General features: G+C 51.0%; 1 protein-coding gene across 6 annotated transcripts in view; it reads right to left on the bottom strand.

The window, feature by feature from the left end:
• Positions 1–1,581: 1,581 nt before the first annotated feature.
• CREB3L1 (cAMP responsive element binding protein 3 like 1) overlaps positions 1,582–26,619 on the bottom strand; it is a 47,140-nt gene continuing 22,102 nt past the window's right edge. For 2 of the 6 annotated variants that reach the window (XM_080395761.1, XM_080395764.1), the window contains exons 2-12: positions 23,693–23,921; positions 18,749–18,909; positions 17,001–17,079; positions 15,906–16,066; positions 15,150–15,299; positions 14,292–14,350; positions 12,370–12,438; positions 9,901–10,000; positions 5,007–5,127; positions 4,301–4,547; positions 1,582–3,901 (exon numbers count right to left, since the gene is read on the bottom strand). In XM_080395761.1, coding sequence (XP_080251887.1) covers positions 3,865–3,901; positions 4,301–4,547; positions 5,007–5,127; positions 9,901–10,000; positions 12,370–12,438; positions 14,292–14,350; positions 15,150–15,299; positions 15,906–16,066; positions 17,001–17,079; positions 18,749–18,909; positions 23,693–23,921 — 1,413 coding nt within the window. In that variant the 3' untranslated portion in view covers positions 1,582–3,864. The remainder of the gene's footprint in view (positions 3,902–4,300; positions 4,548–5,006; positions 5,128–9,900; positions 10,001–12,369; positions 12,439–14,291; positions 14,351–15,149; positions 15,300–15,905; positions 16,067–17,000; positions 17,080–18,748; positions 18,910–23,692; positions 23,922–26,619) is intronic. The other 4 variants (XM_080395766.1, XM_080395765.1, XM_080395763.1 and 1 more) reach the window with 3 other exon arrangements.

Raw genomic sequence — 26,619 nt, 5'->3', positions numbered from 1 at the left:
GGGCGAAAGCCTGGCTTGGCACAGGGGGGCACCTGGAGCGCACCCAGCGTAACCCAAGGTGACTTGGAAAGGAGGTGCTCTCTTGCTTTGCTAATTCTCTTGTTCTGCTCTAATTAGTTGCTGTAGCCAAATTGGTAGGTGTGATCGGCTGGCTGCGTTTTGGGAGGCATAGCGGGGATCAAAGGATCCTAATGTGCCTGTTCCGAGCTATCTGGTAGGCTGCGGAACTGGGAGGATTTGTCAAGATGAAGGGAAATTTGCTCCTGATGGGTGGGGGGTCTGGTTGCTCCAGCCGCATCAGTGTTAAAGGAGCCAAAGCCTGGGAACTTGTCCTTTTAAGAGCTCCCTCCTTGCACCCATTTCCCTGGATGTTTTGGAGTGTGCGTGAAGGGTGCAGGCCAGCTTGTCCCCGGGAGGCAATGCCCGAAGAGCCGGGTGATGTTGCACAGGGGCAAGCAAAGCAGGAGCCCCTCCCTCAGATGAAACGTGGTGGGTGCAGGGGGCGAAGGTGCCTCAGGCTGGTGCAGGGGCAGGAGGGGGCTTCTGGACAAGGTGCTGCAGGGAAAATGTCAGACCCTCAGCTAGTTCTGGCCCAGGACACAAACCGCCGGGCAAGGTCAGGCACTTCCTTGCACCCGTGGGTGAGCAGCGGGGAAGGGAGCCCTGCGGAGCGCTGTGTCAGAAACACGCGGGGGATCCCACGCCAGACCCAGCTGCCAAAAGAGCGCTCCTCTCTCTCTTGGCCACTGTCCAGCGGCCAGCCCTGTCACAGCGGGATGGCAACAGCTCAGTGCTTTACTCATAGCCAAAAGAGACCTTTGCAAGCCTCGAGCCTCATACCCTTCCCCCGCGGCAAAGGCAGAGCCCTGCGGGCCACCTTTCAGCACCTCTGTGAGGGGCCTCTGCCCAAGCTGCCTCCCAGATGTGGGGGGCCGGATCACAAGGAGAAGTTGTTTCAACATGCAAATTCTAACGAACCCACCTAACTCTTTCCAGAAAACAAAGATGCATTTTCTAGAGCCCCTGTCGCCTTGTGTTTTGCACAAAATTAGGACAAATCCCGTCACTTCTCGCAGATGCCAGTGGACCGTCAGGGGTACGGGCTCAGCCAGGTCCCAGGTCCTTGCCGATCCGAATGCAGCTGCTCTGCTTTTATGGGTAATGGAACGATTTAAGTATTTTTTTCAGACAGGATGGGACAGAGCCACGGTGCTACCAGCAATGTCTTTGCTGTACAGACCCCTGCGCAGCCCCTTCATCAGAGAAGCTCACTGCACCTCATTAACTTTCTTCCATGATCTTCCACCTTTCCAAGAAGATGATGTTAGTGGTATTTCGCAGGGGGGTAAGAAACTGAGGCAGAACAAGTTCTGACTTGTTCAGAACTGCAGAAGAAATCACAGTGCTACTGGAAATAAAACATGCAAGTTTGCTTCTAGCCCCCGACACTGAGCACGAGGTCCCGGCGCTGAACCAGTTCTGCACAGGGCCAGGGAATGGGACCGTCGGGGAGTAGGAGGTGAGGAACTGTGCGGGCTGTGTGACAAACATGCCTCAATGAAAGGAGCCGTCAACCCAGGGTGATGCTGCATCTTTTTATTTTATTTTTATTTTGCTTCACTAAGCAAATGCAGAGCGAGTGATAGGAGGGGGGGGGAAAGGTGGCTTGAAAAAACAAAAACAAAAAAACAACCAAAAAAAAAATCAAACAGGAGGGAAGAGGCAGCTGCTGGAGTATAAGGGGAAAGTGAGCTGCTACCAAGAAAGAAGTTCATAGATGCCAAGCCCGCACTAATTCTTAATAAAATACAATACTGAAAATAGGATCTGAGAGTCTCCAAAATACAATATCTTAAGGGATCGGCAATAATACAAAATAAGGTTCATTATGTACAAACGAGTTCTGCTCTTGGTCTCTGTACAACGGTGGGAGTGGGAGGCACGGGGACGTGCTCAGTGGAAGTGTTGGGGTGGAGGAGGGCGTGCTTGGACCCGGCAGTGGTTCTTTGAGCTGGGGTGGAGGCGGAGGATGGGGAATGCAGTGGTATCTGGTGACCAGCGGGTCCTGTGTGAACCTCGAGAAGAGCAGCACTACGCTGAAGGCCTTCCTCTTCCTCTTCCTCACCCCGCTGGCCATGCCTGTATGGTTGCAGCTACCTCTGTCCAAATTTGTCCTAAATGGCTTGAGGGCAAAAACAGTTTTCAAAAGGGAGAAGAGAGGGATGTGAGGGCCCTTCCCTCACTTCTCCCAGTCCTTGAGCAGGATCCATCCCAACCTTCCTCTCCAGGGAGCCCTCTCCACTCCCAGCCTGGGGGGAGAGGAGAGGCTGGGGCAGTGCAGAGTGAGTCCAGGGTGCGTGAAGAGGAACAAGCCACAGAGGAACCTGCTGTGAGAGCTGGCGTGGACAGGGACTCGCACGTACAAACACAGGGCAGCCTGCCACATCCCAGATCTCCGACGCTCGTGTCTCGCATTGTCCTTCCATCAAATGGCAGCTGAGGGAATGGAGCAAGGAGACACCTGAGCCTTCCAGCAGGGCTTTTGCCGGGGAGGAAGAAGGGTCAGAAATGGGTGTCTGGGTGCTGAAGAGGATGGCATAGATGAGGTCATTTCAGCACCAGGCTTGGCAAGTCTGGCCTGAAGGGTGGTGTGGCAAGAGTTTGCAACCTTTGGTGCCAGCACTTAGAAGGAAAAGGTCGAAAAGACTCTTTGGTGACCCTGGCCAATTCCAACATGCCACCTCTTTCCTGACAAGACAGACCTGTCACCAGAGATGCCAGTATGTCCTCAGTGGCTTTCACAACGCTGCTGTACACACGGAGGATGTGAGGGGAACGATGGCTATCCAACAGCCCTCCAACAGGCTGCAGCGCTCTCCTTGGTGGTTCCTAGAAAGACCCCACGTGGCATGAAGCAGAGCTAGGGATGGAGAGCCGGGATGGGGATCAGGTTATGGGAGCGGGTTTCTCTCACCCACTCTCAAAGCGGGAGGCCTCAGATCAAAAAGTGAGAAGGCCACTGACGTGGTTAGCACTGCACTGTAGGGCCCAAGCTGGGAACAGAAAAAGAAATACCACCCCTGCCAAAGCAAGGGTGCCAAGGGTGGGGAGAATTGGGTTGTGGGGAAAAAATTGTTATTTATTTCAGAGCTCTGGTTGCCCAGAAGCTTCTGGCTAATTTTTACGGTGGTTTATCTGTCTGGGATCTGTCTCCCCCACTCCGTTTGCGTGCAGATCTTTGCAGATAGTTGGTGTGGAAGTTATGTAGGTATGTCCATCAAGAGAAAACTAGAACAAGGAAGAACTAGGTTTTCTCTCAATGGAAGCAGAAGTATACTAACAGATGGAGGGAAAGGAATGAATGAGCTCAAACTCTCCAGAGCCATCTCTCCAGCACCAGTATTACCCACTCCTAAGCCCCCCAGGCAGGACAGCAAAACCAGCACTTTCTTTCCCTCCTTCAGGTGCATCTGATGTAGCCAAGGGGTACACACCTGGGGACAGCCCCCTTGATCTGGAGGCTTTGGGGAGTGAGCTGAGAAGTTTGGGGGCTTCCCCTGATCTCCCTCCACTCCAAGGTGAGCCCACACCCATAGGGTAGTGCTCATTTAAGCAGGAGGTAAGGCCAGGAGAAGAGGGTGTCTCAGGGCTTCGCCAGACATTTATTGCTGGTTCTGGCAGTCCTGCAACTCCCCTCAGAGAGATCTGTACTAACGGGGGGGCATGGGGAAGGGGAGAAGCTGAACCCAAGGCCAGATTAGGAGTGTCTGAATGCAGCGTCCTCTCCCGACAAGTCCCCTCAGTTGCTTGGTGAGGAGGGGAATCCTGCAATCAGACAGATGAGGCCTTGAGGTCCAGCAGCTGCTACAAGTATTCAGCTGTCTCACTGGAGCTTGTCTCCCTGAGAAAAAGAAAAGACAAGGCATCAGTCAAGGTTCACTGCAGCCTCCTATGCAAATTCACCTCTGTGAGCCCAGCTGGTTTGCTCTGACAGGGATGGAGCCCTTCCCCAGGGCACTGAATGACCAGCAAGCCTGGGACCCGCTGAATCACCAGTCCTCCTCAGCTCTGTGCCAGTGGGACACTAATCTATGGAGTCCTGAACTTCTGCTCTAGAAAAATAAACTTGGTCTTATGCTCCCTGCCAGCACGGGCCTCCTCCAGCCGCTGCTCTTTAGCTAACTGTGCATCCCAGGCAGCTCAGCTGTCCTCAGCTTGCAGCAGAGGGGACAGGGCTGTTGTTCACTCCCAGACACCATGCTGTGCTTTGGGGCTCGGAGGGTGGCCCCCAGCTGCTTACCTCTCATGGAACTGCTCTTTGAGGTGGGCGAGAGTTGGGTCAGTTTGGTTCTGGTCAGGACCCTCCAGCTGGGATTTGCTCAGATATTTGGCCGTCCCATGTGTCCTGGCCAGGTGAGGCCTTCCCTCCTCAGACTGCCCTTTTTGGGGCTCCCACCCCTCAGGATGGTCCATGGTTAGAAAGGAGCTATAGCTCTCTTCTAAAGAGCCAGCACCTTCATCATAGAAAAGGAGGCTCCGTGACTGAACTGGAAAAAAGGAGAGCATTGGTTAACAATGAGGACAAGGTCTCTTGCAACGGATGTGGGTCAGGGTGGTGGTTTCAGCACGTGCTCCCCCAGCTATGGCCTTGTCCATGTGTCCATGAGCAGGATGCCTGCTGTGCAGGATACTCATCTCCCCCCAGCTTCAGGAGGTAAACGCCTCCCTGGACACACAGCCTCTTCAGAAGACAATCAATCAGCCCTGGAACTTTTGCCTCATATTCCTTCCTTTGACACTCACCATGTTTTGGGACAATGGTTAGCAGAGAACAACAAGCCCAAACAAGGTGCTGTTATCAGACTGACAGGCCAGGACTCTCCTCACCAGAGCCCCAGCATACGGGGTAGGCACCAAGGGGAGGACGCTACCCTGAACCAAGGGCATCAAGACAAGAACTGGAAATGGGTTAAGAGGGCGAAATGCAGGAACCACGTTAGACTCACTCTTACTAGTTGTGTAAATGTCTGGTGCTGGCGTTGCTTTCACTGTCTGTGATGATGAAGAAAACTCAGGGAGACAGGGCATCAGGGATCCCAGGATCAGAACGAAGCAGAGTGCCAGCACCTAGAGAGATCAGCACAGAGTTAGTGCCACTAGCCATGAGGAAATGCTCCCCAGGCAGCACACAAGCATGAGGCTGTGTGAGAACGTGTGGTCATTGCTGCGGTCCCCCAGGGAGGGAAAGGGCTCACTCTGCTAATCTCTGCTGCAAATCTAAGAAGGGAAGTCAGAAGCTTCCTAGTGTTCCTTTATTTGAAGTACTTCTGGTTCAATGGTGAGACCTTGCTCAGCCAGTTGGTGAGAGACGGGGGAAGGCATAGCTGGGGAACAAGTTGAGAAAAAGGGAGACTCAATAGAAGGGATGAACTCTGCCTTGACCAAAGGGAACCTGACCGTTGGCTCAGCAGGAGCTGTAGTGTGCTGTAAGAAAACAAGCTCACTGGGACAAATCTGTGAGGCACCACAGCACATAGCAAGGTGAAGCTACTGTCCATGCAAGGACAGAAATGACAGCAGAACTGCAGCTGCCTAATACCTGATAGCAAGGATAGAAAGTGCAAGGAAAGGGTTAAATTTATGCTCGACATGCACTATTCAGGACCATGTGTCTGTGCCTTCTGCTGTCAGGCAGACCAGTCAGAGCTACTGGGCAGTGATAAAAGGAAACTGGCAGATGAAAGCTCCCTGGAAATCCCCCTTTGGTAGGTCTGCACCTGTCTGTAAATTCTGCCCTAACAGTAAACCTGCAGTGAGATGCCAGTGCTGATTGTAAGGGACTCTGTGGCGTTTAAGGAACTACCAGTACAGAGCGAGAGGGGCACATGGGAAAAGATACAGAGCGAAATACTTATTATCTGAATACCCATGTGCTGTGGGTGGTTTGTAACAAGCTGCTGCCAGCTCAGTGCTCAGACTGAGCAACACCAAAGAGGCAACGCATCTGTTGGTGATTTCTACTACCTATGCATAAACTAGTTAAGTTTGACCTGTGGGGACAGCCAGCAGTTTCTTGAGTGCTTTTCAGAATAGCCACCTATTTTGGAATAGTCATGCCTAAGAAACGCACAGAAGCTGGTACACCAAAGTAATTTTGACCACCAGTCAATTCCAGGAGATGTGGAATATCAAATAAATAGCACAGGGATTCTACACTATGTAAAAAGGGCTTTTAATTGTCCAGACTCTCCATGGCTGTTTTTAAAGTAAGGAAATTAAGTGTGGACAGCATAGATACTAAGCACATCATATCAGGCACACAAGGTACTTAGAACCCTTATCCCACAAAAACAGGGGAAAAAGTAAATTCTGAATAGATGTTTCTTGCAATTCACAGAATCATAGAATCAGTGAGGTTGGAAAAGACCTTTAAGGTCATTGAGTCCAATCGTTAACCCAGGACTACCAAGTCCACCATTAAACCGTGTCCCTACGTGCCATGTCTATGTCTTTTAAATACTTCCAGGGATGGTGATTCAACCATGTCCCTGGGCAGCCTGTTCTAGTGCCTGACCACCCCTTCCATGAAGAAATTGTTCCTAAAACCCAATCTAAACCTCCCCTGTCCTGTCGCTTGCTCCCTGGGAGCAGAGACCGACCCCCCCTGCCCACAGCCCCTGTCAGGCAGCTGCAGGGAGCGACCGGGCCCCCCCAGCCCCCTCCTCTCCAGGCTGAGCCCCCCCAGCCCCCGCCCGGCTCTGGACACGCTCCAGCCCCTCAGTGTCCCTCTGGCCGTGAGGGGCCCAGAGCTGAGCCCAGGGCTCGAGGGGCGGCCTCACCCGTGCCGAGCGCAGGGGGACGGGCACTACCCCGGCCCCGCTGGCCACGCCGTGTGGGACACCAGCCAGGGCGCTGCTGGCCTCCTGGGCCACCCGGGCACACTGCCAGCTCACGTTCACCCAGCTGTCAACCACCCCCCAGGTCCTTTCCCCCCAGGCAGCTTTCCAGCCGCTCTGCCCCAAGCCTGTAGCGCTGTGTGGGGTTGCTGTGACCCAAGTGCAGGACCCGGCACCGAGCCCTGTTGAACCTCATACAATTGGCCTCAACCCATCGATCAAATTATCACAGCCAAACACACAACTTCTAGAAAGGGGAGCCAGCCCTGTGAAGCCTGTTATTCTCTTCTAAAACAAAACAGGCTTTATGGGCTGCAAAAGACCTGTATACTTAACGTCTTGCTTTACATGGCTTCCAGCTGGGGCTTTGCAAACCAGTGTTGTTTGTACTCTGTTTCAGGTTAACTCTGGTTGATGTTCTGATTTGGTTCCACTTCAAACTCTCTAACACTCCATAACAATAACTCTTGGTTTGACTCCAAGTACCATTCATCTCATAGCTTTTTACTATCTCACCATTTTGACCTCTTCAAAAGTGAGGGGGACTAATCTAGAGGAGACTACTGCAAAACCATTTGGAAAGGTGGAGGCAAAATTAATCAAAAAAAGACATCCTGAGCACATAGTTATCACATGCTGCACCGTCGGACTGGGAGGAAGTAGCAGATGGAGTGGCAGAGAGCCGTTATGGCTCTGGCAAGATCCAACGTTTTTAAGCTTGGCTTGGATGATGGACTGTATCAAATCTGCAGATGGGAGAGACTACGAGCAGACTGGCTTTTGGTCAGGATTCAGATTCAGAATGATGTTGACCATGGGGAGAAGTGGTCCAAGAGAACAGTGGGCAGATCCATGTAGACAAACGCCGAGACCTGCAAGGCAGCAGGTCTGGTTAACAGAGGAAACATGTTAGTGACTATGTGGCCAAGCAGCTGTACTAGAGGAGGATCTGAGAGTTAAAATGGAGCACAGGGTGGGCACAAGCCAGTGGTGTCACTTTGCAAATGGCAAATCTCAGCCCAGGCAGTGCTGAACAGGCTTTTTGGCTGGCTCTGTACTGGCTTTCAGGTGGAACCCTGTGTCCAGCCTTGGGTCCTGTACTTCCAAAAAGATGTGGGGGAACTGGAGAAAGTCTGTAAGAGAGCTCTGGGAACAAGCAGTGATTCAGTAATTCAGCCTACAAGGGAAGACTGAAGAAATAGTGGTGATCTAGCAACCAGACTGAAGCGAGTTGCTCAAAAAACAATAGCTTTCAAATATGTAAAATGTAGCTGCACAAGTAAAATGTAGCTGCGCAAAGGGAGGGTAAACTGATCTTCCTTACAGTGGGCAGAAGAAGCTGTAATAGGCTTAGGCTGTTGCAAGCAAGATTGAGATGAGATAGCCAGAAAGCTTTATCTGGGAAAGATAACAAAGCACTGGAATGGTTTGCCTGAGGAGGCTGAAGACTGCTCACCATTGGAGGCCTTTAGGAACTGGCTGGACAAATATACAGCAGGAATGGCACAGGGCTAAATAAAAAGGGTACTCTGCTCCACTCCCATGCTGCAAGGCATGATGATTCCACATATCTGTCATGATAAGGATGGATAAGGAGTGCTGTATTTGAAAATGGAAACTCGGAGGCCTATGAGAGGAACTGGCCAAAGATAGAAAAGCAAATTACAAATTCTTGAAATGCTTCAAAGCTAGGAAGCCTGAGAGAGTTGGTGTGTGGGCTGGGATGCTGTGGAACTGAAGGGAGCAGCAAGCAGAGATAAGACATTGTTGATTAGATATTTTATCAGCCTACAGCACAGGCGTTGTCTGTAAGGCCCCTCTTCTGGACTGGCTCGTTCCAGGTAGTAGTGAAGAAGAATTGCTGGAGCCAGGGGTGCTCTGATGAGCTGCTCCATTAAGGAGCAATGAGTCACTGGGACCAGCTGGGTCACACCCGAAAATGTGGAAAGAACTCCGGAGCGAAGGCGCAGAGCAGCCCGCAGAAAGGACAGTTGGTCAGTAAAATCTGGTCTGACATGGGGGCAGCAAAGAGCAGCAAAATCTGAGCAGCTTTCGAAAGGAGGAAGTGCTGGAAATTACAAGCGGGGGCTCTGGAACCGAGGAAATTCATTGAACCGAGAGCAAAAAACAACCCCTCAGGACACTGAGGGTGCTGAGAAAGTGTGGCAAGCACCTCACCATCTGTTTTGTATTTCATGGCTGTTAACAGTATGGAAGTGATAACTAGATACAGATAACTAACTTTGACAAACTTGTCACAAGCCGTTGCTACGACAATCCTGCAAAGACATCACAGGGTTGAAGGTTATATTTTTATTGTGGATCAGAAACTTCCCCCCGGCAAAAAATGAGATGACGAATAAGCAACTGACTCTATTTACGGCCATACTGGCGTGCCCCCAAACTCCACAGTGAAGCCAATATTGCTTAACCATGATCCTCTACTATGAGAAATGAGAGGCAACCATGGACTACCAAAACCAACAGACAACTCCAGATAATTTTGGTTAGTCAAAATGGCAAATTAAGAGAATTTCAGCTGGATTTAACAAAGCCTGATATGCAGGCATAGCAAGAGCAGATGTCATTTCTTGCTGATAAACACAAGGTAATGCCCACTGGGAGGAATACTGAAATGTTCATCTGCCCTGCTGACTTAAACACTAAGCAATACCAACTCAGCAAAAGAAAACTACCCAGTATGATGGAAGCTCATTGAAGATTTTTGCTGAATGGCCGATAGCTAATGAAAAGCAAAGCGTTGTTCTGCTCAAAGAACAAGATAGTGAAAACGCAGGAATTGTTCTAATGGTGTTGCATAAACAACTGACAATACTGATGTATATATGACACAGGGCCCCGTTCTGGTGACTCTAACAGAAAAGGAGAGAGCAGACATAACGGAAAACAGAGCCAGGCAGTGAGGAAGAGGGCAGAGACAGGCAATCGACAGAGCTGTCTGGGGAAGCATGGCCAATAAAGAAGATGGAAATGAAGCTTATACCATTAGGCAGGTCCCGGTCTGCGTGGAAGCCATTTTGTAAGGTCTGGAGACTTTCCCAGCTACCAGAGCCTGCAGCTTCTGTAACTGCTGGAGCAGAGTCCTGGGATAGGAAACAACCCAAATCAAAACTTGATAAGGAGGTAGCAGCCAGTAAATGATGCAATGATACCACTACTCCCTTCGTATTTTACCCTGATTTTCCCTTCTTGTGAAAACAAGTATCTCCCCCCTGCTATATCTTGCCCAAGTTCTCCAACTGAACAGCCTTGGGAAGCAAGAAGCAAAAAAGGGTGAGTTTGAGATACAGTGTGCAGGTACTGCAGGAGCAACACCCCAAGGTGCTGTTACTTTGAGGTAACACCCTCCGTCTCCTCACCAGTAGATCCACGACAACCTTCACTGCAACTCCCCACCAATACGAATGTCCCATTCATTTAGGACTCCTGGGTGCCTCAAAGCCCAGCCAGTCAACTCCCAGAGCAATGGAGAGGCAGGCTACCATGAAAACCAAGCTCTGGGGTGGAGGATTAATGTTGTAGTCATGTCAGACCTTGAACACAGGCCTGCCTGCTCCCACTTCACTCAGAGACACAAGCTCTGCAGCACGACCTGTGCCCTGAACCATATGGCAGAGAGAGAAATAAAAACCAGTTATGATCCCCTCCAGCTTCTTCAGTCTTGGCAAGCTCTGCAGAGGTATGTGGGCAAAGCCAAATCTTGAGTTCCACAATTCATTTTCTGGCTGCCCCAGCTGGAACACGTGCTAAGGTCTCTCTGCCCTGTTTAACTGAATGCGGGCATCAGCACACATAAACACAAAACAGTGGTGGGTGTGTTACTAAGATCCACCAAACCCTTCACTGGGCTGGTGAAGAAATCTGGGATGAGGGAGACTACAGAGCACACCATTCCCAAGAGCTGCAAATTACTGAAATGCATACTATGCGTATTTCCCCCTGGGAGCACTGACTGTTTTACACAAATATGTTTGAGCTTTTATAAAATGCCAGGTCCTGGAGCCAGGAGATTGCAGGAGAATCCCAGCTTTGTCTCTTTCCAAATCCTCTTGTGCTCCTTGTACATGTGGAGAGAAGCACAGAGCGTCCCACTGGCAGTGCTCAAAAAACAATCCCAATTAGAAAGAACACAATGTGTTTTTTTAAAAAAAAAAATGTATCCTGGCTTTTAGGACAATCTCCTGATTTTGCAGGGTGGGGCTCACGCTTTTTCAGCAGCAGGGCTGCCCACGCTCCCAGAGAGGCCAGGCGTCAGGCTGTACCCTATGGATGAGAGCAGCTGGGCAGATGGGAGGCTCTGGCCACTGGCACGCCTCAGCTGGACCATGCCCGACAGCCCCTGGCCCTGGCACCAGTGGCTGTCCTGGAAGCCGGGGCTACGGCACTGGTGTCATGAATGGGAGGAAGGAGTGAGGCAGAGCCTCAAGGAGTGCTCCATGAGCTGTAGTGGCAGCAGAGGGGTGGGTGAGAGGGGACCGGCTGTGGTTTTCCCCTTTAATTCAAGCTGGGGGTGACAGAAATGGGGCAATTGAAATAAGCGTGTGCGTCCCCAGCCCTGCAGCTGACCCCGCCCTTGCTCACACCTGCTGCACTCAGCAAGAGGGAGCAGAGCTGGGCCCTCCTCCAGCTCCTGCTGCCCACCCCTGCAGTGGGGATGGGAATCTTCATTATTTGCTTCCAAGGAAGCAAATTTCCCTAGTGATCAGTTAGCCAGCTCTGTATATTAGAAGCACAAGTGCTCACCAGATTCTTAGGTAAGGGAGCCAGTGGCCTGTTCTGAGGCTGTGGGAGCAGCTTGCCCCTTTCAGGTGAGCAGCAGCAGCAGCAGATGGGAGGTAGATTTTCCAGGCTTGCTTTGCAAGGGAAAGAGGCAAGGCAAGGGCCAGGGTACCACATAGGCAGGGGTTTGGCCTGGATTTGGTGGGAGCTGGGATCTCCACCTTTATTAGAGGAATGGGCTTTCCCTGTATTCAACAAGTCTGTTCAGCTCTTTCTTGAGAGAAGCCTGAAAGAGCCACATTATGTCCAGGGCCTTGTATTCCTCCAAAGAGCCCAAGACCAGAAACAGTGGGTCTGAGAGGCTGGTGTGAAGGGCCTCTCTCAGTGCAGCTACCCTGGAGGCAGCCAGAGGCCTGGAGTGCAATGGGGAGAGCAGCATGAGCCCAAACAGCTGCAGGGAGAAGGAGGAAGAGATATGAGAAATGCGCCTTCCCTCCCCTCCCCTTGCTGCAGCACAGCCTGGCCATCCCAACACAAACATTCCAGGCTCACTAACCAAACCCAGCTGCCTTGCTGCTGCCACGGGCTGAAAACCAGCGCCTCAACGAGCAGCATCTGTCCCACCAGGAGCTGGAGGAGCCTGCCTTTCTCTTCTTAGCCCTCCGCCCCAGCACACCCCAGCTTCCCTACCTGCCCACCCCACCCACAGAGGTTCAGGTCTAGCCCCTCTTACCTGTTTGCATTTTCTAAGGTCTCCACTTTTTTCCAGAGTTCATTGTTTTCTGTCGTGTATGTCTCAACCCTGCGGGAATAAAACCCATGGCCAGTTAGTTATAAAGGCCAGACAGATAAGGAAAATGTAGTCCTTGCCTCTCTCGGGGTGTGGAAGTTCAGTGGCCTCATCCATCACCTGCGAATATGGTCCTGGAGCCAGATGTTCCTGGTCTGTCCGGTGGCAGTCAGCCCCAACGGACCAGGAGTGAGATCGCAGGTGGGCTACGTGTTCCTGTTCCCAGTTCAGGGCTGGGAAAGCCAGTAGCAGTCAAGTCAGGACAGATCCGAGGTTTTGCAGGCATTTCCATCACTTCCAAACCCCGTTTAAGGAGCACGGAAAAGGAAGAGGGGGACAAATTCAAACCTCTCCCACCGCGCCTGGGAACCTGCCCTGGCTGCGCCTTGGGGGTGAGAGCCGGCCCCGGTGTGCGGACGCGGGGCAGCTCCGGCTGCAGGCGCTGGGGGGCAGCAGAGAGCCCGCAGCCTCCGCCCGCTGCCTCGGAGCGTGGCCGGGCTGCGGCGGGCCGGGGGCCGGGGCACGGCTCCAGGGCGCAGGGAGGCAGGCCAGGGCCGCGGCCTGAGCCTGCTGCCGGCTTCCAGCACAGCCTCCGAATCAGGCGTTCCGTGTAAAAACTGGGCTTGCAGCGAAGGTGTCAAACTGAATGGTGAAGGGCCCAAGCACAGGTTCTGACAAACCAGCTCTTACAGAAAGCCAAGTTGACCGAAGACTTTGTTCCATTAAAAAATTCACTGAATGCTGCTTTTGGTTCACATTTAAACCTGGCATTGTTTGAAAGCCATCTGTCACAGCAATGCACTAGCGTAACAAACCACTGAGTACATACAGGCACCACAGCCACGTCTGGGGATGAGGCCCCAGCACAAAGCCCTGGCCCTGCCACTTCAGCAAGGCCAGCCAACTCCCCAGCCCCAGCCTGACGGAGCTGGGTGTCAGTGTGGGACGCTAGCTGGAAGTAACGTGTTCCGCACACTCACGTGCACACCGAGGTGCTGCTTATGGAAGGACATGAGAACTTGACAGTGCCTTGAGTCATCTGGTTTTATTCAGTATTTCTGCATGCTTAGAGAAGATAAACAAATAGCATCAGGGAGAAGAGTTAATTAAAGTTGGGGTTGCGGGCTGGTTTTTTTCCATTTTGCTGATCTCAGGTGGTGTTAATAACAGGAAAGATGATGATATTTAAACAGAAATGTGAATTTGCACCTGGATCCTGGAATTCTTCTTTGCCTGCGAATGCCTATAAGGGGCTGCTAGTACAGAGGGGATCACAGGATCAGGCCCTCAGGGGTTATTTTCTACCCCGTCAGTGTCATGTGATGATACCTTAGGCTTATACCTACCATATGTGCAGGACCTCAGGGTTGCAAGGAGAAAAGCAAAGCTCACGCAGGGAATAGTAGAAGGGAGGGAGTGTGGGTAACAACTGTAGTGGCAAGGTTTTTTCTTGCTCTCAAATGTGGGTGTGTCCACCCTCACCGGGAAAGAGAGAGGGAAAAACCGTGGTCAGTGCCCTCAGAGGGCCTGCTGGTTATAGGACAGACAAAACAGAAGCAACTTCTAGTGGGGAAACATGACTTTTACCCAAAATCCCACCTTGTTGGCAGCCAAAATGGCCTGTGTTCTGCAGGGGATGAGCCAAACCAAGCAGTTGGAAGCACAAGGTTTCTAAAGCAATCTTTACCCTGCAAGAGGATTTCTAGGAGGGAGGGGAGTAGGGGCAGGATCCCAAACCAAACTTATGTGCAGCCAGCCTTGCAAGGAACTGTATTCTTTGAGCAATTCAGAGACAAAAGCACTAGAAAGCGGGGCTGTGCATGGACAGGACTCCTTTTCCAAAGGTAAGACTGAAAAGAACTTACTTTTTCTCTAGACACTCCACATATTCTTTCTTCTTCCTGCGACTCTCCTGAGCAGAGATCTGAGGGGGCAGCCATCAGAAAGGAGTCAGTATCATAAGCCTCTAGACATTTCTTTGTGGTTCCCTCATCTTGTCTGTCCCCTGCACACACAGCACCCTAAAGGCAAATGGGGAAGTTGCCTTCCATTCAGTCTGCCATTCCTACCAGTCTCCAGACCAAAACCGGGAGGGATGGATGCTGTAGGTATGCAGTTTTCTTTGGCCTGTAGGCCACAACCATTTATTGCAGTATGCCTGACCCCCTTGCTGCTGAGAGCATCTTTAGCGTTGCTTTGAATTCCTCTGACTCACACGGGTACGTGCTGTGGCCATCTGGGCAGATTCTGCCCCAGACCACTTCTGAGTCATTGGGTGACTAATTCAGGGTCTCATCACTTCTCCCATGGGATGCTTTCTAATCACAGTTGAAAGTCTCACAGCCTCTGCCTGGCTAACGAGCTCTGTGGATCACCCATCCTGCACCATGCAATGGCTCTTGCTTCCCTGCCCCCACAGCAAGGGCTGACCAAGCTGGTTTGTCTGACCTTAGCTTCTGGGCCCCATCCCAGGCCATGCGCTCCCAGGAGCTGGGCTGGAAGCCACACTTCCCAGATATAGCTGCATGCACAGCATGCATGCAGAGATGCACCATGGCACCATTTCTGGTGCCATGTAAAGCTCGTGCCAGTGTACCAAAGGTGGGACACCACCTTTTCTGAGCTGCACTGCAGCTGAGGAGGCGAGGGTAACTATAGCACCAGTCAGCTGAGGACATTCTGGAATCATGGAAACTGCATGGTTACATTTTTTTTGCAGTCACCTTGTTCTTGATTTTCCTCCTGACCCTCTTCAGTGCTTTCTCCTCTGCTTTGGTGAGGGGCAGCTTGGTAGGAATGGGGTAGCCCTCAGCAATCAAGGTGCGTTTCTCCTCTTCAGTCAGGAGCAGCGGGCCAGAGGTCCCTTGTAACTTCTGAAACACAAAGAGAACACCTGTCAGTGTCAGCAAGGAATTCTATCCCAGTGATCCTCCTTAAAGCCTCACAGAGCAGCTAGGGGCTCAGTACAAATGGGTGCAGGGCAGTGCTCTTTCCTGTTCTCAACCTGATCCTGGCGGGCACAGCTCAGCAGCTGCCTTCCTCCTTTACTTGGAGGGCATCTCTTTCTCCACGGAGAGGCTGGCCACACGTTTACACTGCAGGACCCTGCCAAAGAACTTCTGGGCGATGGTTAAAACACAGTCTGGGTATGGGAATTCTCAATTATTCCTTTCTCTTCCATTAACCTCCTCAGAAAGTCCTGCAGTGCACAGGCCACTTCCCAAAGTACGAGGTGACAGACAGCACTTGCTAAAGCAAGGAAGCTGCTGGTAGGCATTGTGCAAGACTCACTGTGCCTCTCCTCACTCCTGTGAGCATCCTAACATCCCTGTGCTAAGACATCACATTGACTGGCCAGAGCATTTCAGCTTGGAGGCCTTAACAAGGGCAAGATCCCCCACATGAGCCTTGGAAAGAATCCAACTCTCTCTAAGCACCAAGGAGCCCTGTGTCCCAGTGACACCCTGCTGCCTCCTTACGTGTGGTGCTGTGAGGAGAGGTGAGGAGGAGATGGCAGTAGAAGAACGAGCAGCAGGTCGAGCTGGGCTGGAGGGAGGCAGGGACCGGGGGCTCTGAGATCCATCGCTGTCACTGCCATGGCTGCTGGGTGGAGTTGGAGGCATCTGCACCAGGTCATCTACTGAGAAATAAGGAGATCAAGTCAATGGCCGTCATGTCATCCTGGTGGTACAGAAACAGGACCCTGAGTAGCAACAGGAAAAAGCACTGCCATAACACAGGACTGAAAGGAGAGGGTGATGACTCTGATAAGACAGGCTGGGTCTGAGAACAACGCTGGACTGAGCACTGCCCAAGACAGAGGCGAGGCTGACCTCAAATGTGCTAACTAGGAACTGCAGGAGTCAGACAGCTGGCAGGGTCTTTGCCAAGACAGTGAGGGTATTTACAAAGCAGTAAGGTACGCTGGTGTCAACCAAAATGGTGTACAAAGCCCTTGATGTTTTGCTCCATAGCCTGTTCACAAGTACAGGAAAATCTGTGAGAGAAAAGCTCCTCCAAAAGCACTGCAGAGCTCACACACTTGCCAGTACACTTGATCCAAAGGGGCTCTGATCACTCAGTTGGTTTCCAGCGCTTGAAAACTGCCCCCACTTTGTACTGGAGAGCCCTGGGGGCCTTAACGAGGTGGGAATCTGCCTAAGGAATGTCTCTCTGTGGCAGTGGGAGTTCCTATAGTGCTTTCATTTGTGCATCGGCAGATTTTCAGATGCTTGGGTTTCTTTCAAATTAAACTGGATCCTGAATTTCCTGACTTTCAGATGGTTGTTTTTGGATAACACTACAGCCTCTCTGAGGATTTTAAAGGCACTCTTGCTGAAGTAGCCTGTTTTCCCTGGGAGTCCCCGATGAACAATTCTGTGCGTGGCTGCTGATCCAGACACTGATCTGAGTTGGAACAGTGCAGCACTCACTCCTCTATTGGTCTGTGCCCCAGTGCTACCTTGTGTGCATGGCTCTGCCCTCAGGTGTTGTCTTTCCTCCCTGTATAGTAATGATCTATATCTGAGTAATATAGAGGGATGTAAGTCAACCAGCAAATTCTATCTTCTTACCTGCAGGCACATTTAGAAACTGGTTCACCTCTTTGGGTTCAGCTTTGATCACAGGTGCTGGAGTCATTTCTATGGGAGTCTGTGGAAAAGAAGCAGAAAGAGCTCTTGGGCGCTGCCACCTCTCTGCCCAGAGGGTTCCCACCAGTCCTGTTCATAGCTGCTCCTTCCCTGCTCTCTGGCCTGCCCCATCTCACAGGTCTGCCCCAAAGCAGCCTCTCACCACCCATAACAGAAACCAAGAGTCCAAATATAAGCCCCCTGAAGTCTGTGTCACTGGGCACACAGAGTGCAAACACGTTTGCAGAGGAAGAGGCAGTGGCAGATGCTGCCAAGCAATGCACTAAGTACCTCCAAAAGGGAGATGACTTTTATCCTGGGTAATTCTTCCCTTGTTAGACCCAGACAGAACCAACCTATGCATTACCACGGGAAGTCCCTCTTCGATCTGCCTTCATTAGAAATGGGAGTGTAGAGGTTATACAGAACCAGAAACAGAACAACCTCCTGTCCTGCTCACATCATTTTCACCAGGGCTGCTGGGCAGCTGTTTCCAATCAGAGGGGGCTGAGAGTTAAATAAAGAGTAGATTTATTCCCATCTGGGCTATGCTGCCCCTCAGATCCCTGGCTCACCAGCCCCTAGCCCACTATCGGCTGGGGGAGTTTTTACACTAAACAGACACATTGTAAACTCCTCCAGACTGTAAACACAGCTGAGAGAGCACCATGGTATGGCTGCTGAGCACACACAGCAGAGCTTTGAGGGCACAGCAAGTTCAAGCTGTGTAAATAATGGAGGAAGCTTGTGCACAGTTTTGGCTGGAAGTACCCATTTGTTTTGGATGGTTGTTTAAATGGGAAGATCCTCAGCATGAGTGAAAAAAGGAAGTGAACCCCAGAGATGCTCTGCTGTTACCTACTGAGCTGCTACAAGATCGCCAAGGTCTGTGTGAGACTGGTCAGACTTTCCCATCCAACATGGCTGGACTCAAGGCCAGCTGAACTGAGCCTCCAACTCACACCCACATTCCAGTGGCATAAGTGAGCCTCTTTCAAACAAACGGACTTCTTAAGAACTTAGATATGACCGAAAGACTTGGTCCCTTGTTACTTAGAAATAATAATTCCTGCTGCTTCATAGGAAGAAGCAAGCAGGACCTGGAGTGGGACCTCCATTTCCAGTGAACAGCTGAGAAAAGTGAGAGGCTGTATGGTAAGCCTGAGGCCATGAAAAAGGCAGTGGCGGAGTGGGGGTCTATTCTCAGGAATAGTGAGGTCACTGGCAACACATTAGTTGACACTGTTCTCTGAAAAATGCAAATAAGCCAAGAGTGACTATAGGAATACTGGCAGAATGAGGGGACAGGCCTCTAGCACGTGCAAGCTTTAAAGCCTTTGGCCTTTGTGCCAAGGAAACATGCCTGTATTTAACCAAGATTGTAAAGCCTCCATTGCTGGACAAAACCCTCCTTCCACCATTTCCTCTGGAAGGATAAGTTGTCTTGTAGCTTTGCTGCCAGAATCAAGGACATGGTTCTAGGAGTGCTCATCAGGAGTGCTGCTCCTCTGCCTGCCGTTTCAAGAGAAGAACGGCAAATAGTGCAGTATCTGGGCTTTGTATCACCTTCTCCTGTCTGTCCAGTGGCTAAATCGCCTAGCAGGACCCTGCAGTCACATGGCTGGGTCTGCATCACCACAGTTGCTGCTGTGTGAGAGCCCAGGTTCCCGATGGATCTTAGATGGGCTCACCTCCTCGGGGACTGGCAGTCTCTGCAGAGGGTTGAGGTTCAGCACTGGTATGGAGCTGGCAGCTAGCTGGGACTCAGGCAGGTCTAGAGCCAGGTTCTGTTCCTGTTTCACCATGATGGAGCAGAGCTTGGGCCCCAGCGACCACACTCCATTCTCCAGCTCTGAAACATGCACAACGTGAGAGTCAAACTCAAGCAAGAACAGGACAAGAAAAAAAAAAAGTCACGCAGACAGCTTCTCCCCGTCTGGGGAGGCTGCCTTTCCAAGTTTAGCACTGTCACCACACAAGCATGTGCAGGCCCACAACACAGAGTACAAAAGAGAATGAACCCCCAGCGTGCAGGGAGCAGACAGGACAGAGCTAGAGGGATTGTGGCTCTGCTCTGCTCTGACTGTGCAGCCTGAGTGCTGGAGGACAGCTGCAGGGTTTCTTCCCTCAGTGATGTCTCAGTCTCATCCTCTGGAGCTTATTTTTATTTAGAGGTCCAGGAGAGGAGGATGCTGGGCTGTTGCTCCTTAGGCAGCATGGCCAGTATCACATTGCTGCCAGGTGCGTTACCAAGAAGAGCACCATCACTGTGCTAAAGAGCCGGTGAGAGGGCAAGCACAATGACAGTGAAAGGCTGACAGTGCTGCTTTGGCCTCCCACCGATGTTATGGCAAGTACCTAAGCTTTGTTGCACGACAGCAGACGAGGGAGGTCCATTTCTGTGGAAGGAAGTCCAATGTGGCACCTACTTGTGAGGCTGCTCCTATGGCTGCTCCCCTCAGTGTCACCTCTGAGGCTCCCTCCTCCACTCCATGCTGCTCAGGAGGACTGCTGCCTACAGCCATGCTCTGCTGCCATCGCTGGCAGGGCCAGAAGCAGCAGCAAGGGAAAGGAAGTGTCTGAAGAGAACTGAATGATGCTATGTGGGCATGCTCCCCTTGCTCCCCACCTGCTCTGTCTCATGCACATCTGTGGTGTAAGCCTGGCTTGTCACTGGAAGTAGAGATCCCAGGAGCTGGGATTCAGGTAGTGGTGGATAAACTGCAGCTCAGATGGGAAAAAACCCTGCTAGGCAGGGGAGCTGCCTGGGCTCTGCTTTGAAGTTTTGGTCCCCTCATTGCTCTTCAAACACCCCAGCCTGCCAAAAAGCTACTCCTAGCTGGCCTGGAGCCTGCATCCTCCTCTCTAATCCTCCTCCCTTCCCTTCCTCTTTTTATCTGACAACCAAAAATGCATTTGGCTTGACACAGGACAAGCTATTGGTAAGTGTGTCACCAGACAGTGCCCCAGTTGGCTCAACGTGAGGCCACAGTTGGGCTTACTCCCCAACCCCTCTGCCCTGCTCTCTGCATACAGCACCCACAGACCCAGGGGTTGCCTAGCTGTCTGCTGCTCAAAGCACCTCTGTAATGAAGGTCTCAGTCTAGAAGATGTCCTGGCAAGAGAAGAGAGAGAGAAAGGTCCCTCTCAGCTCCAGAAAAGCCTGCACAAAAAAAGAGTAAAAGCAAGCAGCTGTCTGCGTGGGAGCTGCGATCTGAACTAAAAGGTAGCTTAATCATCGTCTTTGCCCAACTCAGTCTCTGTTGCCCTCAGGAGAGGACGGGGCAGAATCCTACCTCTGGTTTTTGCTTGGACAGAGTGGTGTTTAAGCTTGTGCAAGAATTGTATCAGTTAACACAGTGTTGCCCTTGCCAATGGAATATGTTGTCTTCCTGTCTTTGGTCTAGCACCTCTTATTTTGCTGCCTAGATAGGTCTCTAGCAGAAGCTCATTCCTTCCAGCTCCCTGTGTGACTGGACATCTTCAAGCACAGACACGAGTTCATGTGGCTGTGCTGTGTGCATACTGGATTGCTTCCTAGAACTTCCCACAATGCAGTGGAGCCGACCCATCAGGCAGCGTCTCAGGCAGGGGTGCACTGCACAGCCATGACAACAGAGAGGCTGCTGAGCAGGCACAGACTAAACTGCGTTTTCTCTGTCCTGCTAAGGACACCAAACCCGCAGCTGGTAGTGAAGTCCCGGTTACCCCTGGTATGCTGACAAGCCCTTTCTGATGGAAGGAGGCAAGGTGTTACACAACCACAAGTGTTTGCAGCCGAAAACTTGTATTGACTTCTTCTGCCTGATCACAGCCTGTCACAAAGATGACAGACCTTGAGAGGTCTTCCAGTCTACCCCGCTGCTCTAGGCAAGTCCAACTAACCTGTGTCAGTCCTGACAGATGTTTGTCTGATTTGATCTTACTCCTCTGGAAAGTGATGAAGAGTCCCCAGCTTCCCCCATTAAAACTCTTCTATGGTTTCACTATGCCCACTGTGGGAACATTTTCTCTACTGGCTAACCTGAAGTTGCCTGACTGTGATTTTAATCCTTATCTTCCTCATCCTCCCTTTCTGTTGCAAAGCTCTGCACTTCTCTTCTTCTCAGAGGCATGGGGCATCCTCTGTCTGGGAGGGCTGCTGCTGAAGTAAGTTACCAGACAAGGGAGAGCAGACCACCAAGGGCTCTCCCCATTCAGACTTGACTCAGTGGGAGAGCAGCCCCCAGTGCTGTGAATCCAGACAGTCCAAGGAGCAGACACCCAAATAAGTATGTGCTGTGCTCCCATTTCCTGTCTACATTCTGACCCTGCTCTCTTTCCCACCCTCTGAGATTTATCTGGGGAGTGATTGGGTTACAGAATCAGAAACACATAAGCCATTGGGGGGTCAATGGGGGACTAAGGAGGCATTTTGTGTGGACACATCTGTGTTCTGCTGCCTGAGAGGATGTTTCAGAGGTATGGCCCGTCTGTAACCACTGCAGATTTCACTGTATGTTGTTGGTTGAGGCATGCCAGGAAGCTCATCCTCTGCTCTTGGTGCTCTGTACCTAATGGCAAGAAGTACAGCTGACAGATATCGGTAGCTGCCCTGGGCTGAGGAGGCGAGGCAAAGAGCAGTGAGGAAGCAGCACGTGTAGAGGGGTGGGGGCACTAGCCTGAGGCTGGTCCAGCACCCGCTGTTCTGCACAACCCTGGCTTCCCCTGCTCTTGGCATCGAATCACACCCTGCAGTACTGAGGGCTAGCACTGAGAACTGAAGCAGCCAGTCTGTATGCGCAAACCATCTGGAAAGCAAACTCCACTGATAAGCAGGGTCACAATGCACCCAGTGGCTTGCCCTAGCTGACCTGTGTTAGTAGGAACCATGTGGGAAGGGGCAGGATTGGAAGTGTTTTGGAGATCTGCAGAAAAGCTGGGAGAAAGCACATAAATAGCAAGCCTCAGTCAGCTCCAAGCCTAGACAGAGCCTGGGCATTCCTGAGGAGCTTTGCAGACTAAGCAGAGCTTGCTTAATGTTAAAGAAAAGCCATTCCTGGGTAATTAATTTGAAGTGAGTGTCTAAAAGGACCAAGACTGGATGGAGCTGTGCCAGAAGGACTGCACAGTGTTGCAAATACTGGACCTGACTCAGGGCTACACTAGAATATGACTCACACCCAATTACGAGCCAAGATAGCCCTGGAAAGATGGGTTGAATTATCCTGCTGCAAGACTGGGGTATATATATATTTACATATATATACTCCTATACCTGCCACATTAGTGTTAGGCCCTACTCCCTGTATAGAGGTGATCTGCACCCTCTGAGAGCAAGTGCCCGGTCCATCTCAAGCTCTCCTAGGTTATGTGCTGTACACCCTGTGCTGGCCTCTGCCCAAGGATCAGTGTTACACTCCAGTCAGAGGAGTGACGGTCTTGCCTTGGAGACACTGCAGCTGAAGCAGGGGCAAGTCCAGACGCAGAAGAGAGGAGCAGAAGTGGTGACAAGTGTCTCGGAGAGGAGTCCCTGAGGTAGCTTCATGCAGGCAGACTTCATTTCCCTGCTTTCTACAAACTCATGCTTTTTGCTTCTCATTCCAAGCCTCATCTCCTCCTATTCATTTGCAGGGGCAAAATAAAGATGTTTATGCGCTCATGCTCGTTTGTTTTTTTAGTCGCCTGGTTGCCTGTTTGGGCTGAGTGCCCTCCAAGACTGTATTTGGGTTAAAGCTAAGGAAAAAGAAGTGCAAATGGAAAGCTTTTTTGATACTAAGGCAGAGCCTGCTTGACCTGCCATGAGCCTCTCTCCCAGCACCTCTCTGAGTGGTCCCTAAGGAATGTGGCACTGACGGCTGCGCCCTTCACAGGGACCAAAGAGGCAGCAGAGGCCAGCTCATCTCCTCCTGCCTTGGCGTTTGTACCAAAGAGTTGGGATCATTCCTGGCCATGAGAGGGAAGCCTCCATCCCAGGTCTCACTCTCACTCAAAGGAATTGCTTTCTTCTGTGTATGCTGAGCCTGTGCCACTGCTTTTTCAGGCAGCCTGGTGTCCATCAGCTGTTGGGACACCCACACAGTCCCGCAAATTACAGGACTCTTTGCAAGGATGGCTCTAAAAATATCCAGCCATCATAAATTATCCAGAAATGAATTGTTTTAAAAATAGGTTTTGAAATGACTGTTCCTCTCTGTCTCTTGCTAAAAGATCTGCCGGTAAAGAAGCCACTTAGCTTTCCACATGTACCAGCACTGGTTGCAGCCAGAGACTCATGCTTCCTATATTCAAGCCAAAACCCTGCTGCTTGATGCCAAAACAGACCTGGATCTAGGGCATCCACACCCAGGTTTGCAGGGTCCTAAAGAGACATTGCCTCTCCTATTGCTTGCCAGAAGCTGGCAGCGCACTGAACCACAACCCATTATCATCCTCGTAAATAACAGTTAGCCTGGCAAAGGAGCAATGTGACTGTCAGAGCACAAACTGAAGGAAAAAATGTAGGCTGTGTTTGACAATGACAGATCAAATTCTTCCCTGGATTAGCCATGCGCAAGCCCAGGGACTAGCCAGTTTTTCCTTATATATGGAAGCAGGCCAGAGCCTCTGCTAACAGATGTGCCCGAAGCAGTGCAGTGCGCACGTCTCATGCTCACCGTTAGCATTATCTTCAGTCTTGACAGGCACAAGAGGGCTCTGGGGAGCAGAGTCTCCACTGAGGGAGTAGCTGTGCTCTGCCTGGATGCCTGGAGTGGGTGGATCCAGGTCCATGTCCAGCAGTGGGTTCTTCTCAGCCAGTACTGGGTCATCGAAGAAACTGCTGAAGAGGTCATTGGAGAAATCCTCCATGTTGTCAGAGAAGTGATCCAGGTTCTCTGAGAAATGCTGAAGGAAGACAAAGGGAGGGAAAGCATTACTGTCAACTCCAAGAAGGATCCAAGAGCCATCCTCTGCACTGAGAGCCAAACCTCAGCAACAGCCCTTTTTGGATGGGAAAAAGCAGTTCCTATCCCTTGCCTGCATCAGCTTGATAAAAACACTTTGAATTAAGATAGAAAGGGCCATGGTGCTGTACATCTTCTCTGCCTGTTTATCTATGCCACAAACACTCATGAAACTCTTCTATATTCTCACATCCCCCCTTCCTCTGTGGTTACCTATCTTCAAATTCCCAGCATCATCTCACTGTGACAACAAGCTGAATAGAGCACAAGGCAAGAAGCCTCTGTGATGACAAAATGCAAGTATGGCAGAAAATCATGGTCTTCAGCACCTGTCCTTGGTGACAGACACTTTCTCATGTTCTCTGCCAGCAGCAATAGGCACTCTGATGCCCCAGAGAACATCAACCCAGCTGCTGATTTCTATCACAAGAAAAAAAGATCAGTTGGATCAACATAACAGGAAGGCCCCCTGTTGTATTTAATTTCCTCTGGGATTTCACAGCCCCTCTGTGGACCATATGAGGCTGTCCTCCAGCCAGATAATGCCTGTGAAATTCGGCTCCCCAATGAAGTTTAAACACTACAGATGGGCTGTTAACAACAAACAATCATTCCACTAATCATTCCAGTAACAGTCAGTAAATACGGCCAGTGCAGAGTCAGGCTCCTGATGCTACAGGGAACCTGTTTCCTTTGAGGCATATCCTCCTATTCAGCAGTCAAATCACTAACTTTTCCATTTGCTACAACAAAGCATTGGTTGGGCAGGGAGAAAAATTATGGTTGCCAAACACCAGCTGAAAAATTATCCCATTTGCTGGCAGATTGAGGCTTCTGGCTCAGGGAGAGGAAAGAAAAGACAGATACATTCAAGTGACTGTATTACACAGACGGAACTGTGTAACTTAAATGAACTGGAGAGAGCTCAGCAGAGTCAGACTGGGTCCCCCCCGCCTGGAAAAGCATCTGGGTGGGCAGAAAGGCATTGAAAGCAGCATATTGAAATACCAAGAGCAACAGGGTATGGATGAGAGAGTGGGAGAGAGCACACAGGTCCTAGAGTGGAGACATAAATGCCAATGAATTCCAGTGTGAGAGCTGAGCTCAGGAAAGAGCCCGGCTCCTAGAGGAGCTGCTTTCTTTCCCCAGCGCTCAGACCAAAGGAGGAGTTGGCCAGAGGACCCCGGATGCCGGATCCTGCAGGTTCCTGCTCCTACAGGAAGGTATATTTGTTTTACCTGAGCACAGTATCACTCTGTCAACATTATGTTGGCTGTCAGAGGATTGGGGTGGAGGCTGGGGAGTGCAGTAGGCTCCAGCTGAACAGCCCCATGCCTCCCACCAAGTGGGGGAGGGAGATGGTGAGCTGCAGCCACCTCCAACATGTCAGTCCCCTTCACCCTCCAACATCATCCCTCAGCCACTCAATTTAAAAACTCAGATGTCCACAGAGCATGCTGGAAATAAGGGGGAGTCCTGCCATCTGCATTCTACCTGACACGAGGAGGTTTCCCTCCCTTCACGTCCCTCCCATTTGTCTGTTCTTCCACTGCCTGGAGTGACAGCCCACCACACCACCATCCAAGGCTCCCCTGGGAGGGCAGACACTGCATGTGCAGGTAAGGTGGAGAAGGCACACACATGCTAAATCCCAGTGTTGAGGCCCTCCCTGGGCTGTCTGGGCTGAAGTTTTCTCCACTTGTTCCCATACCGGAAGCAGAATTGGCAGGGTAGCTTGGTAAAATCTACCCAGCCATTTCCAAGTTGCCTAGAAGCATTTCTGCACTTGAATCAAGCAACAGAAAACACCTCCCATCTGTGCCGAGCATAACCATTCTTCAGAGGGAGCTGAGTCAGCAGATGGAACTGGGTTAGATATTTATCTAAAAAACACTGTAAAGCCAGGTTTTGTCCTATCCTACAGCACGGAGGGGTAAAGGGTCCGGAGTCCTGAGCATTAACCCCAGAGAGTGCTTGCTCATATAGCAGCTGTTCTTTGTCTTGCTTTCTCTAAACAACCCAGGCAAACACAGGATATGAACACAACAGCCTTATGGTAAGGGTGAGAACATAACCACAGAAGAGTGAAGGGATTCAGAGTTCTGGCTGCCAACGCACCACGACAGCACAGTAGAACCAGGATCCAACAAGAAGCACTCAAATCATATATATTGTTGGAACCATCAAAACTAGAATCACTGTGTAACTCTGGAAAAGAGGCAGAGCTAGAGCTGCAGGGAGAGCTGTTGGTGACTCTGCCACGTGCTTCAAATTTCTTTCACAACTGTGCATTAACAAAGGCAGAGGTGGGACTTAAGAAGATGGACTTATGCAGTAGTTCCACAAGCTCTTTTAAGCGGTATCCCACCCACACCTGGAACAAGGATCTCTTGGTCAATCAACAGTCTTCCTACTGTAGGACAAACCTACCTGAAGGGAAGAGGTGAAGGTGTGCCTCTGGTTTTATTCTGAAGCCAAAAAATCTCCCCAGCGGTGGCTATGGGGTGAGAGATGTGTAAGGAGTGCAAGAGTTTGAGTATCTGAGCCTTAATAAGGGCATCAACAGTGGCAGGAGTAATTGCAGATTTCTGCTTCTTCTTTTAGACACCACACAGCAGGCGTGCTGGAGGACCTTGCTA

This window comes from Falco punctatus (assembly GCF_963210335.1).
Source record: "Falco punctatus genome assembly, chromosome: 7".
Lineage (NCBI taxonomy): Eukaryota > Metazoa > Chordata > Aves > Falconiformes > Falconidae > Falco > Falco punctatus.
The sequence above is the reverse complement of the archived record's forward strand: the minus strand, read 5'-3'. Positions and strand labels throughout refer to the sequence as shown.